Source organism: Apteryx rowi, unplaced genomic scaffold (genome assembly GCF_003343035.1).
Source record: "Apteryx rowi isolate R43461 unplaced genomic scaffold, aptRow1 scaffold_26, whole genome shotgun sequence".
Lineage (NCBI taxonomy): Eukaryota > Metazoa > Chordata > Aves > Apterygiformes > Apterygidae > Apteryx > Apteryx rowi.
In genome coordinates, this window is record NW_020448974.1 from 2,650,227 (window position 1) to 2,664,735 (window position 14,509).

Genomic DNA, 14,509 nt, shown 5'->3' on the forward strand with positions numbered 1-14,509 from the left:
CAATGACTCACCATTTCGACTTTGTTCATGTTGCTCCTTGTCTTGATGCTGAAGCTGCTGCTGTTGTCCTATGCTAACTGGTGAGTGATGTCCCAGGCCATAAGGTATAGGAGACCCCCGCCCATGCGCCTGTAACAGGTTCATATTATATGCCATAGCTGCTTGATGAGTAATGATTCGAGGGTCAACTGCAAACCTACCCTGATACCCCGTCCATGGTACCTACAAAATTAAAAAAAAAAAAAGAAGAAGAAGAAAAGATGCAATCTGTCAAGGTACATTAAAGGAAGTAAAGTAACAAGCACATTGATGTGAGATCACTAACAAGCAGTTTTCCATATATCAGATGACCTGACACCGTAACACATGGCTGCAGGTAATGCTGCAAAGGGAGAGCAATAAGGGCAGGCCTAGCAGCAAGGGGCAACACAGAARGAGATTTTGGAGGATTACCCTGGGCAGAAATGCTGGGAGGACACCCACCAGTCTTGTTTCAGTGTTTTCAAGAAAAAAGAGAAAAGACTGATGAACAAATTCTATTTCAATAAATTTTATATTGACTTCTTCTCTAAACAAATAGAAGTGGGTGAAATTAAATAAAATAGATCAAAAAGAAATCATTTTATCTTACATGAACATAATCATATTTTAATTCCTACTTGTTTTAAGCAAACATCTTCCAAGCAATTCTTTTTTTAAATTAGTATTTGTCCTTGAAATGTGCACTTTGAACTCTAGCTTTAGGCTACTATTCCATCTGTACAATCTCAAATCATCTCCAGTAAGTTTCTTTCTAAAGGAAGYCATCTCATTAGTACCTCAGTCTTCCCACTTAATCATTTAAAAATCCATCCTCAGGGAAGGTGAGCTTAAAATACTTATTTTTCATACATTTCTTTTGATTGGAAATACATAAAAATACATTACTCCTTAAAAAATAAAACAGAAATTTCTAAATTGTCTTGGTTTGATATTAATATAATGTGAGCAAGCATGACAAAGATACAGCTGCTGGCCTTCTCATTGCCTTTAAATTTATTCATCAAATTCTGATTTCTGGTAAGCTAGGAAAAAGGAAAATAACTTGACCTAGCAAAGAAAACCAATCTATTGCTGCCAGCTGATCTAAGACATCAACTGAAACCAGASTTCTTAACAGCAAGGCCCAATACAGCAACCATAAGCTAAACTTCCATAGAAGACTACTGTAACTATTAAAAAAATGAATGAACTAAGCAAAATTCTAAGCAGATGCTTAGGATTCGGGATGGCATTSTACACATATACAACCCATGTGTGGGTTCGGTGTCCTCCCCAGAGTCTTCAGGAGTCATGTACCATGCATACATGTTACTCCACACAAAATTACTTCTGTAGCCTTTGTTCCTTCCTACCTGATTTCTTCCTGGAATATGTGACTGTGAATATTAGATATAAATCAGAGACTGTTTCTTTAATTTGTGTAAGTTTTGTTGGGATAGTTCTATTTGTAATACAAAATTTCATATATAAATGGTCTAAGAGGCCTGATAAAGTGTCTTCATTGTGGTCTTAAGTGCTACAGAGAAAGTGATCAGAGAGGAATCAGATTCACCGTGAYGTTCTGGAAGGGGAAAACATCCCATTATGCTTATTCTTCATATCACTTCACTTCAAACACCTTACATTCAGACATCTATGGTCAAAGCTGGTCATTTAGACCGTATGAGTCAATAAAGAGAAATAAGCTTCATCAGAATTGCCTATGTCTCTCCAATGATTAAGAAGTGGACTAGGCAATTAATTCAGATGCAGATATCTCAAGTCAGATGAGACAGATCCCACTGGTGTGTCTATATCTACAGCTGAAAAAAAACACCAGATGGCAATAACATGAAATTGCTTTTAGACTGCCTAGTATTATTTGTGGGAGCAACATTTCTAAGTCCTCATTTTCTGGTGGTCTTCTGTACAGCCACTCCTAGAGCTAGCTAAGCCCAYGTATTTGAACTGAAGTGCTGGAAAACTTAGCAAAATATTCACTAACTGATTTTGCCATTCATTTTTATACATACAATAAATGGACAAAAATTAAAAAAAAAGAAAAAAAAAAGAATTCTTACAGGCAAAGGCACAGACATGACCATGTTTCCTCCATAGACAGCAGGTACATATAGAATACTTGTCCCAGTGTGTGGATCTATCCTTTGAACAGGACTTGGAGATTTCCCCAGGTTGGGGTGAGGTCCCAGAGGAGGAGGGGGAGGTGTATATGCTCGGATAGGATTTCCGATTAGGACAGAAGGGTTGGGCTGAACTGAAAAATAAAGAAGATATAAACAGAAAAAGAATATGAAGACCATCTATTTCTTTGTTTCCTTTTGCATCCTAATAGCATTTATCTTCACAAAGCGTGAGGGCAACTCTCATTACAGGATAGGTCTGATATAGACAGAAAAAGCATTAATCATATAGCAAATCCTGTATCCCATTTCAGAAATTTGAAAAGGCAGAAAATGTGAGCTGAGATATAGAGAAACAGGTAGTTGGTAACTGTGTTAATGAAAGAGCATCCCAAACCAATAAAACATGCCAACAGAATTATCCTCCTTTCTTTAGCAGGGAAGACAAGTTTTAAACGAATGCATTTTAAATTAACAACAAAAGCATTAAACTGTTAGATGCTACCTTGCAAAAGTATTACCAGTAGTATCTGATAGATGAAAGCACAATATAAGTCCAAAATATATGATATAACAGCGCAAGCACTATAACGTTTTAACTTTTATAGTGCGAATATACTGGTACAGTATTTTATATCAGGAATTTAAAACACAACCATTTTTAACAGGCCAATGCCTATGCTGTGATAAGGCTCTAAAGTCAGTGTGCRCAACACCTGCAAAAGGATAGCATGGGAAATACCTAATGTCTACTTTCCAGCCTGTAATCTGTTTTCCAAATGCACTCAAGAAGTAAATGGCTTTCAAACAGAGAACAGACCAGATACTCAATTCATGTCAAATTACTATCAACTTCACTGAAGCCCAGTCAGTGCAAGCTYGGAGGAATTCCTCCAGTAACAGCAGATACTTACCAATTCCATCAGGTGGGAAGTGGTCATTCTGGTTATGATGATGGACCTTGCCCTTTAAAGGGAAAAATAACAGTAGTGAAGTTTTGCAGACTTAACATAAAGCAAAGCATCTTTATTTCAACTGAACATTATAATTGAATTAAATACAAAGCAGGGTTTGAAAGAAATTAARCTAAACATTTTATCCTTATGCATTCAACTGTCCAATTCCATCACCTGATTATGAATTCACAAAGTTGGATATTAAATACCACTAACTCAGTTAACCCATGGGTCATTATCGGGAACTCTGGGGACGCTCCCTCCCTGCAGGGTCTTCTCTTCACCTTCACTCGCTAAGGTCCGTCTAAAGATACGAGAACAGTTACAGCGAGCTGCTTTGGGTTTCCTTTCTCACCCTTTTATCACCTGCTGTCTCAGTTTGTTAGGAGCAGCACCCAGTACCAACTSCGGAAGCAGGATCCAGCTGTTCCTCCAGGTTCCAGCTCAACCTTGGACGCAAAGCAGCTGCCACCAGTTTTACTTGGCTGCTCACCCAGCCTCCTTCGCAATTACCTCCCTATCCCATCTCCTGTATTTGTAAAGGAGGGTCGCCTTTACCCCTTGGTGACTGCTACMCGAAAAGTATAATATAGTAGAGTCAAGGACGAGAGTACTCTGGGGAATCTCCTTTTCCTTGCTGAATTGTACATGAGAAAGGAGGTTAACAGAACCGAGTTATCCCTCCTACACTCTCATGAGTTTACAGCAGCAACTAAGTAGTTAATATTCATAAAATGTGAGCACATATTCAAATGTCGTATGCTCTTAAGCCATTTGCAGAATGGGAATTCCTTACTTAATCTAACCTAAATACATTCACAAATTTAAAATAAAATTTAAAAAGCCTTTGATGCTGCAAAACTTTTCTCTCCCAGGAGATAAGCCTAGGCAGTTTTCCAGAGGTCTGAGCAAATTAGTTGAGGTACGTAGACAGGTGGTGTGACAATGCTGACTCATACAGAAACTAGATTAAAGAACTTGTCTCTGAATTTTCCCCCCCTTTTTAAAAGTGAATTATTGGAAAATAAAATAATAATTACTTTTCTTTASAGTACTTAAATAAAAGAAGCCTGTTTATTCCCTACAGAGAGCAAGATTCAAACTAAAACAAAACTTAGAGAAGTTACATGCCTTAAGAATCACCCATGGTTTATACAAGGCACCTCTCTATCTGTTATGCTGTCAATTAGCATCACACAGTACGTATAAACGTCTACAAAATCTCTGTTCTACCTATGATACTTGTTTTTTATAGTGGCCATATTTTTAAAACTGAAATAGCAAATCATTAGATAAATTCAAAAGAAAAGTTCTCCTGTTGAACAGGAGCTTTAGCATGTAACCATATCAGACGGTTGAATAYAAATCAACTGGGACCACTGCCGTGTTGGGGGAGGATGACGCTGGCTTTGTTTTGTTGTTTATCTTTTTCCTTTTTTTTCTTTTAATAGTTCTCATGGTTTAACAACTTTATAAAATCATTTGACRACACCTTTGGAGTTACTGTCTCTCAGAGATTTCCAGATCAAGGTTCATTTCCCTGTCAGTCTATAAAACAACTAAAGCGACATAATTCAAGGCTTTTGCATCTAAGAACATTTGTATGGAGTAACCTAGACTGCAAATTTTCAACACAGTATTCCTTTCCAGTATTCCTGGGAAGACAGTAACCACATGGGCTAAGAGTGCCTCCAAGTCACTCAGCTTACTATACCTCAAGATCTGTAGGGAAGTTACCATCAGCTAGACCGACGGCAATTCAGAGCACTGCAGGATGCACTCGGTTTTCTCTAGGAACTTGTCCCACTTTCAGTCTAATACTCTGCACTGCATAAAGGCACCTGGAGGAAATTCGGCCCAAGACTCAGGTACCTAAGTTCAGGCAGTTACCAGCCTCGGCACTCCCAGGATCCCCCTTTAGCCAACAGATGGGAGAAGCGGGTATTCTCCAGACCCTTAATCAGACTCGTGGTCTTCACGGACCACAAAAACCTCTAGGGCACTGACGCATCTCAATTAAGTGCCTGAATCCAGGCCAAAAAGCTGGAACGCAGGCAGCAAGCAGTGGGTAGGTAGAGCTGTATAAATTCAGAGCCTGATTTACTGTATGTTAACTACCCTGCGGTAAGCAACAAGTTCAGAAAATCTTCAGTTTCCACATCGTCACCTTTAATAAAGACTCTGCCCATCAAACCCCRCCATCCTTTAGGCACTTCCACTCCCCCCAGCCAGGCCACCCAGCGCAGCGGGGGCAGAGCCCCCCTCCGACGCCGCTGCCRTGAAGCAAGCCAGTATCCTACTGCTGCTCGCCTCTCAGAGAGTGACAGTGACAGGACTGAAACTTTTTTCTTTTTTTAACTAATAAACAACAAAAAAGGTTCTTTATATCTTAAAAAAAAAATCCAAGAGCAATTCTGCTGAATAAGGTGTCATTTTTACAATATCACATTTCACTGTATATCAAAATTAAGCCCTGAGCTGCGTGGATGTCCACAAACTCACCACAAAACAGTGTATTTGGAGGCTGTTCTTCCTATTTTTTCAGCATAGGATACATCAGCACTAGGTTTTCAGCCTTTTATCTTTGAATGCTAAATATCGTACRCAGGGGGCCTAAAATGAGCAAAGCTAACCAATTGCTTTTAAAACTTCAGCAAAGGAAAGTGTATTGCTTATCATAACCATTTGCTGTATGTGTTTGAGTATTACCTGCCCACTGTAGTTCTGTCATTCCACATGCTAGCTGTCAATTACACTCAGAGGGAAGAGATTTTACTATAATTATGATATAGGCGGTTAAAACACTTCAGATCTTAAATTGAAATAGCAGTTTGAAAGTCTGTCTTCTGATTTCTACAGCACATGTGCTTAGTTTACTAACAAACTGGGAGAAAAATATATGGAACTTTTTGCAAGACTTCTACGCTTTTTTCTTTTTTTTTTAATAAAAATTTACTATACCTGCATTTTCAAATATTTTCATTTTGTTTTAGGGAACAAAAATATTAATACATTGTGGTTTTATTATTAATTAAAATGCATTCAAGRCTGAAGCACTCATGAACAATGAAAGAGCAGAAATGACTATTTAAGACAACAATAATTTTTTAATTTGTGGTTTTCTGTAAGCCTTTTTGACACATCACTAGCTGCTTTAGAGAACTGGTGTTTGTTTCAAAGAGTAATGTATCTTGACAAAGAAACATTCTCACAAAATCTCTTTTTGGAAGGACTGCCAAAGGGAAAGYCTCCCTTTTTGTACTGTCAAAAAACCCTGTAGCAAAAATTTCTTTTAGATGATATAACCTGTAACAATGCAAAGCTATGGAAAATACATATATTTCTTCCTTCTTGTATGACAGAATTCCTCACAAAGCTGACAACCTGCATTTCATCTCTATACATAAATTAATTAAAAGAACTGCATTTTGAAATAAATTTAAAAAACTATTAAAATAGAATTGTTTACTAATATATCACAATAAACAGCTCTAGAATTTAATGTTATTCTTTACCATCTTGAGGAAGCAAAGAATGTATTTCCATCACTGCTTCACTCCCTTTTACAGCAAGAGCTGAGGAAAATTATTGCTGTGTGATWAATACACCTATATGTCCTCTTGATGCCAATGAAATCTGGCCGTTTGAAGGATATTATTCCTGAACTAATCCTGAGAAAATACTGTATTGCAATGTATTTTAATGAAATCAAATAATTATCTTACATACTATAAGCTACCGGATTTTACACGTGATTCTCAGATCAAACCAAATAACTTGCGGCTATTGTTCTGTTTACTCCCTGGCACTGTTCGTGTCCACATGTTGTTCGAGTCAGAGTGCAAGCTGCTTGGCACAGGGATCATCTCTTGTTCCGAGTTTTAAATTGGCTTATCTAACCAATGAGGCCAAGATCCAAGCCTGAAGTTCCTCAGCGACATTACAACACAGTCGATGAACAAGCCAAAGTGACCCAAGGCATGTATTTYAGTAAGAGATCCAGGCTTGGCCAATCCCAAGGTATTGCTAAACACCGTGCTATAACAAAGACTAGAGCTTTCATTTGAAATTGCTGAGAATCCTTTCAGAATTTGCACTGATATCTAATTGCATTGATGCAATTTTAAAACAACAGCTTGCCCAATAAACCTTTTATATTATTTCTCAACAGACATTTCTATATTCACTTCAACTTCCTGACTAAATTCATTACCAGTGAACCTTTACCTTTGGTGGTGACTGCTGCTGTTTGGTGGTATTCGCTGAATGCTGATGTCGAAGAGCCCGGGGGATAAACTCAGGAGCCAGTGGGTTCAACACATACGTTTTCTTTAACTCCAAAGCTTCCAACTGAGCTTTGATCTGTTCAAATGTGATACCGTGAAGACTTTCATTCTCATGACATAGGGCAATAAACCTTTCCCAAAATTTCCTATGGAAACAATTTTTAGAAACAATAAAAAGGAGTAAGACTTAATGGCTGTCGTTAAAATTTAAGAGGATTTTATATAACTGAGTAGAGTTTTTATTTCTCCTGTATGCTCATTTTACACACCAGGCCATCAATCCAGCAACTTAATCCACGCATCTGAATCCCATAGCCTAATGCAAAGCTCCCCAGTTATTTAAACTGGACATATGGGTCTGTCTGTGCATATCAGATTGCAGCACTGGGTCTACATCACATTTAGTATTAATGCCATGGACAGCTCTAACTTAGAATTTTTCCTTGAAGACCAAACACAGCAAACAATGCTTAAAATCTTGGAAAGCATGTGATTTATAGAATTTATTAAAGCTCAAAGAGTCACAGGGATTGCACAAGCTCCCAGTCCCGGAGGATGCCAAGAAGAGTCTATGAATCTAGGCAGGTCACTGAATTTCAGCGTCACAAATATCAAAGTTGAGATACACTCTCAGAACTACTCTTGTGAAACACGGACAGAATTACTTTGCAAAACATTGTTAAGACTGGGATGAAGTAAATMCCGGAAGTATCCTGCTTAATTGAGGCAGGAAATCCAAGATGTTGAAGGTAGCTGTGTACTGTACCAATCAGCCCATTTGTTTTCCRTAATAAAGGATGGGAAGGGACCAGTGACTAATGCTGCAAAGGTAGCAGGCTCTATTACTTAATGCTGCAAAGGCAGCAGGCTTACTCTATTAAGCAAGCAGGAGAAATGGTGTGACTCAGGTTCATTTTGTTTTTCTAAGTAAACGAAAAAGATATTTGAAAAGATATTTAAATAAGGTCTGAAGATAGAAAAAATATTGTTCTCTTTCAAAAAAATGAAGAGTAATGAAAGTTACTGAAAAAAAGGATTAAAAAGACAAAGATCTTAAATGTATGTTGATCCACTCCTTAGTGTCTCAATACAAATTAAAATTAAATAACTGAAGAAAAACTCCAATACTTACAGCTAACAAAAAATTGCTAACAACCCAATACTGCTTTGTACGCTACAAGATGTCGAATAAAACTTAAGGACAACATAATGTATTTCCACTACATATAAACAATTTGTACAGAAACCAAGATAGTAATGGTGTTTGTCTCAGGTACCTTCACAGAGCTTTACAGAAAACAGTAAAGCTCATTTTGTAGGTATCACATCAATCCACACACATACAAGTGCTCTTTAAAAATTAAAGATTTTGTCCTAATGAGCAAGAAAAAATTCTAGTTGACTCTTCAGTAATAAAGTGAGGCCAATAAGGGAGTCTGTTACTGCAGTGTTGTCTCCCCAAAACCTGTTAAATGAGAGATTGCTATATACTGATTTTAATAGGAATGTCACATTTGCTGAGTGGCTGTCATTTTTGGAGAAGAAGGAATATCTTTCTTGCAAGAACACGGTAATGTTATTGATGTATTTAACAATCCAAAGCAGTTATCCCTCAAAGCCCTGCTGTGATTTTATTCTGTTGTGATTTTATTCAGGCAAACAATGCTCTCTTAAAAYTGAGTATGCAAGATGGCCCCTTCTCTGCATTTTGCCACAGGGCAAAATATATCTTGCAAGGTTTTAAGTAAGGATTTAAAACCAAAATGAAATATTTCATTGGGATGCTTTAATGATGGAACTCCCTCTGATTAATCAATTCAGTCACCAAAGCTACTGCCAAGTACCACAAACCCACTGAGACTCACAGGCTTTTGGTTGAAGTGCCCCAAGCAGTCTCCCTACGCATGGAGCGCTTGTACTGGGGTGTAAGAACAGAGAATAAAATACTGCTGTCTGTGTCTTACAGGGTGCTCTTGAGTTTAACGGGAGTGTCTGCCAAAACAGCCCTGTCGAGTCCGATTGTAACACACGCAAACGCAATGATTACCCAGGGCGTACTTCACAGAGCTCTCTACCACCATCATCACAGATTCTTGACTCATTTTGACAGGTATTAGAATATTTATAAAATTCAAGTACTCTAAACTTTTTTGAGGTCTGCTTTTCCTAACGAAATGTCACTTCTTTCAGACTTCTATACTCCTGCCGTACTAAAAAAGAACCATCTTTCCAGTGYGCCTGAGCCCCTCCAGCACTATTTTCAAAGAGTGAATATTCAATTATTCAGTGAAACAAGACAAYGGTGTATTAAAAGCAAAGCTTGAGATATGTCTTAATAAAGCTCCAGTGCTGCTTGTTTCTTAATTATCTTTTTGTTGTATAATTTTGAACAGACTATACCTAAACAGCTGCTGGTCCTAGAAAGGCAGACTGAATCCCTAACTGCCAAGACTGCAACTTAGGTACTCTACTGATAGCCTATGCTTTTATTTTAGTAAGGTTTTGCATGCCCCATTGGAGCTACTTTGAAAGAGCCACTTCAAAAGATACTTCAGAGAAACCGCTGAGTCCCCGCTTTTGAAAACTAAGTCTCTCGCAAGTATCTAATCTAAAACCCTCAACATTCAGACTTACGTGTAAGTGCAAGAGATCATCTTTTCCAGTGGGATTTAGAGAGGCTAAAGGAAATCATCATTCTCCAACAAAAGCGGTATTTAGACAGATGGAGAACCCATAATGGTCCTAGGTACTAACTAGGGAATCCTGCTCCCTGACTTTGGTAACACTGTGCATCGTGAACCCCAGCATGGGAAAGACAAGTACAATTTATCAGCTAAAGCCAATTTCCGTACAAGCAGTAACAGAAATCTTGGGCAGCCTCTGCAACTAAGTCGTGCATCTCTGCAGCTTGAGCCAACGAACTGCAGACTGCAGCAGCCACCCACAACACTCATCATCTGTGGATCTAGTGCTCAGGAGCACAGAGCTTTTGCTGATCAGGGAGTTACATCCAGGTCACGTCTAAAGACCAAGCAGATAAYGGGGAAAACGAAATAAAAGCTCAAGTGGTACTTCTCTTTTAATAACTTGTTACTAGCACTTTAGATCAGATTACTATATCAATGTATAGTTATATTCTCAGGGTGGCTCAAGCAGGTAAGTTAAACTCAGGTTATATTTCATAAACACGGTAAACAAAAGTTTTGATTTCCATTTGGAATTTTCAATTCTAATCTTTGAAAACCACATCCATTTGCATTCCAATAAAGGAATATTGCTCAGAAAAGTGGAAAACAATGTAGATATAACAACTGACTACTATGTATTTTTAGCTCTAATATAATAATGCAGTCTGTGCAGCATTTTCTCTCTTCCAGAAACAAGCCTCAGGCTTTATCTCTGATCATCGCAACATTTCAGCTCTTCCATCGAAAAAGAAACCTTTGAAGAACAAGTACTCGGTATCSTTAAAAATCAGTGCTTACATCTCTTATCATTTTTCACATTTCTTCATTTAGGTCTATAAAAAGTATTTTCACTCAAATCCTATAGAGTTTTTTCCTAGGTTCACAAAGACATAAAAATATATAAACAATGGTTTTCAGTCTTCCACTGTCACATAACTGCCATAACATTCAACTTAGATATACTACATTACATCTTAAATTTCTCTGAACTCTAAATTATATRTTACTTTTATTTCTATATAAAATTATACCAGGTATACTGAAAAAACACCTGAAAATAAAATGAAGGGTCTTCAATTGTTACCATCAAGTTCAAATTARAGCGTTAATAAATACATAAAAGAGCTTATCATTGAGCAGGTGGTAGAGACTTCACCCTTTTTCTTTGTAGGTTGTTACACATAGTGACAATGTGACTCTGGATAAGAAATTAAAAAGAGAACAAAACAGAAACAAACAAAGCCAGGCTTGTCTACCCTTAGAGGATATTAAAATGCTCTGCCTCCCAAGGGTAGCGGTTTTCTTCACTATCTTTGTAAAAAGTTTCCCCTCTCTTGCCTCTCAGCAAGCCCTTCTAACCAGGGGATGGAACAGCCCTTACACAACCGCATGCTTCCAGCTCCCGAGGCGGCTGGTAGACGGCGGCTCAAGAATTCCTGCACCACCCAGTGACACTGCTCATCGACACGGGGCTACAACTGCCTGCTCTGCTCGAGGCATGAGCTTAAGCAGCACGCTTTGGACAAGATGCAAGCCTCTGCAAGAGCTGGGAACATAGCTAACACGTTCCCGTCTTTAGGATAATTCTGTGGATATATATTTGAGGAATTTCAATTGYACTATACATTTCTTTTATGGATTTACATGTATTGTGTCTTATYTGGCACCTAAAAAAACATCCATGAGTTTATTAAATCCATCAGATAAACATAAATGTATGTTTTCTAGCATCCTGAGTCCGGATTAACTAAGAAACATATATAAAGTACCTGCATCTTCCAATGGAACATAAAGCAATAGGATCTCCCACCACAGCTACCAAGGATTGTGCTCTTGTAATGGCAGTGTTGAGAAGTTTGTAATTAGACAGAAAACCATAATCCAAGTCTTCTGTTGAGTCCTCCAGTAACTGCTCTTTCCTTTTAATTGGTGTTTGCTTATGTTTGCATGTATGCCGTGTTCGTACTGTGCTGAGAAACAAAACTCTAAACTGTTTTCCTAAAAAGAAACAAAAAATAAATGAGATAATTTTAGCTATTTCTGCTAGCAATACATTCAGATCACTGTACTTGCCAGACAGAGTTCGCACCTGGATATTCCGAAGAATTGATAACTACCCTTCACATAAAGAGCTTTATGCAAGAATAATAAGATTTAAAAATTTTAAAAGATGCACTATAAATAGCATTTTCTATTACAAGAGTATCTCTTCTTTAAAAAATGTATTTTTCATCTCAATACTAATCACTCCAGAACTTTCTGAAATTCTGATTATCTTTATAATGTTTCCATTCAGGCAATAACAACTGTTGTATTTATTTTTTCTACTATGAAAAAGTTGTTCTGCACATTCCTGTTTCATATTTTAGCAACTCTCCCAAACTCACATGAATTCAGATACCTACTATGAAAGAACAAAACAAACCATCTCCTGTCACTCAGCTACTTACTTACCCTCCTTCATATATTATTGACTTAACTGCAACCTAGCAACAGGCTGTGCCTACACAAAAATTCTTGTGTTATCAGTGTGATCTCATGCACAAATCCCTAAGATTGCAGACCCCTTTTTGCAGAGTATTCTATAAGTGCAAAAATCAACAGAACATTTTGAGGCTGAAGCCTTGTCGCACTTTTATTTGGAACTCTGTTTTCCTCCTTACAATAAAAATATATCAGTTTTCACTTTTTCCAGTAAATCAATTTACTTTTGAAATAGGCTTGAACTTAATTTTGAAAAAAAATAAATCTTACGTGCATGAGTTTATTGTTTTGGTGTTCTATGTCGGAATACATCTAATCAGCATCCATGCCAGTTTCATTTCGATATCCCAGTTTTACAGGCTATGTCACAGCTCTTATTCCAAACATTTTAAGATTACTTTAGCAACTTTTCCTTAATTGGAACAGTCATACTTTTGATTTCCATAGCAGATCTTTTATACATATAGCTACTACTTACCCTGAACATTCAGCACTCTTTCTACACTGACATCAGACAGTCTTTTTTTCCGAAGCTCAGCCCGAATTCGGAACACTTGATCAGCGTAAGGTGTTACAACCCCTATACTGCCATCATCCAATTTGCCCCAGGCAACCGGCCATTTTCTTCTTAATTCTTCAACACGCTCTACTACTTCAAACACCTTAAAAGAAAGTCAGAAGTCTTAGAAGTACACTTGACTGAAGGTCCTTCTTTGATACGGGATGAGAATTTGAATTTTAAAGTTCTAAAATATTTAAATGACATAGAATGCATTAGTATTATTGCTTATTGAGTAAGGTTGTATAATACTATAGCAGTAACAGTAGGATCATACTTTATCTGATTTTTATAAGTAAATATATTGCCTAAATAGGGATTTATTTTCACCATGGATTTTCTATACATCATCTGAGAGTTTGATAGCTCAAGAAAGATAGACCAGTGTGCAGTCACTTCCCATTCCAAAGGATGCCACCAGGAGTTACAAGTTATTCATCAGCTGCTAGTTCCTGTCTGAAATACTATTAAGTGTGCTACCTGAAAAGACTAATTACTAATAAAAACTGAAAACCTCCTTCTGTGAGGAGATGGGCTCATCAAAGCGACTCCTGCAAGATGTGCCAGGCATAGAAGCTTCTACTTCAACATACTGCATGGAGATACTGCAGTGTAGAAAGTATTTCTGAACAACTTTATGGAAGGTTTTTTTATTTTTTAAACATTTATATTGTTATTTAGTAAATATTTATTTAGCTATTTAAGGCATGATAACTGATCGATATAATTTTCTTTAGCATCACAAATGTAAGCTCACTCTCTTAATGGAAGCTAGGCAGACAGCCCTCCCTGCAAGAACCCCAAGTATTCTCAACATTCTTCTCTTCCCTATTTGTCCACTTATCTTTGACAGGGGCAAGAGAGCATGTTAAAAAAAATGCAGTGTTTTTAGCTTTTATATTATCTCTTCTTCAAATTTGTAGGCTGGGACTATAACTGCCGATGAAGAAATATTTCAAGAACGTTAAAAGTGATATAAATTGCAATGGGTATACACTGTAGTATAAAGGAAAACAGTTCTTAAGCGAGATTACAGAATACAAAGTCTGAAAATCAGGACCACCTTTCATGAGAAATTTATCACAAGAGACCAGATTACCAGCCAGATAAACAGGCAAAACTGCTGAAAATCTGTTGTTTCATGCTGACTTCTTACTATCCGAAGATCTGGTTATGAGATACACATCCTCACTTACAAACTGAATATTAACTGGGACAGATTATTGAAAAACTCAGGGTGTTTTTTAATTTCTAGAGAAATAAATGAAGCAAAAGAAGATCTGTTAATCCCAGGAAAAAAAAAAAAACACAAATACTTTATTTTGAACATTTTGGATTCTCAGAGTGCAGTGAAAATATGTGGCAGTGTTTGAGC

The 14,509-nt window shown here is 37.3% G+C and overlaps 1 protein-coding gene across 7 annotated transcripts in view; it reads right to left on the bottom strand.

Moving 5' to 3' along the window:
* HELZ (helicase with zinc finger) overlaps window positions 1-14,509 on the bottom strand; it is an 88,885-nt gene that overhangs the window by 12,058 nt on the left and 62,318 nt on the right. For all 7 annotated transcript variants that reach the window (XR_003253779.1, XM_026067469.1, XM_026067471.1 and 4 more), the window contains 6 exons: window positions 13,054-13,237; window positions 11,861-12,089; window positions 7,346-7,550; window positions 3,077-3,128; window positions 2,103-2,296; window positions 12-222 (listed from right to left, as the gene is read on the bottom strand). Coding sequence is in view for 6 of the 7 variants with exons in the window: in XM_026067469.1 (XP_025923254.1) it covers window positions 12-222; window positions 2,103-2,296; window positions 3,077-3,128; window positions 7,346-7,550; window positions 11,861-12,089; window positions 13,054-13,237 (1,075 nt within the window). In the remaining variant the exon portion in view is untranslated. The remainder of the gene's footprint in view (window positions 1-11; window positions 223-2,102; window positions 2,297-3,076; window positions 3,129-7,345; window positions 7,551-11,860; window positions 12,090-13,053; window positions 13,238-14,509) is intronic.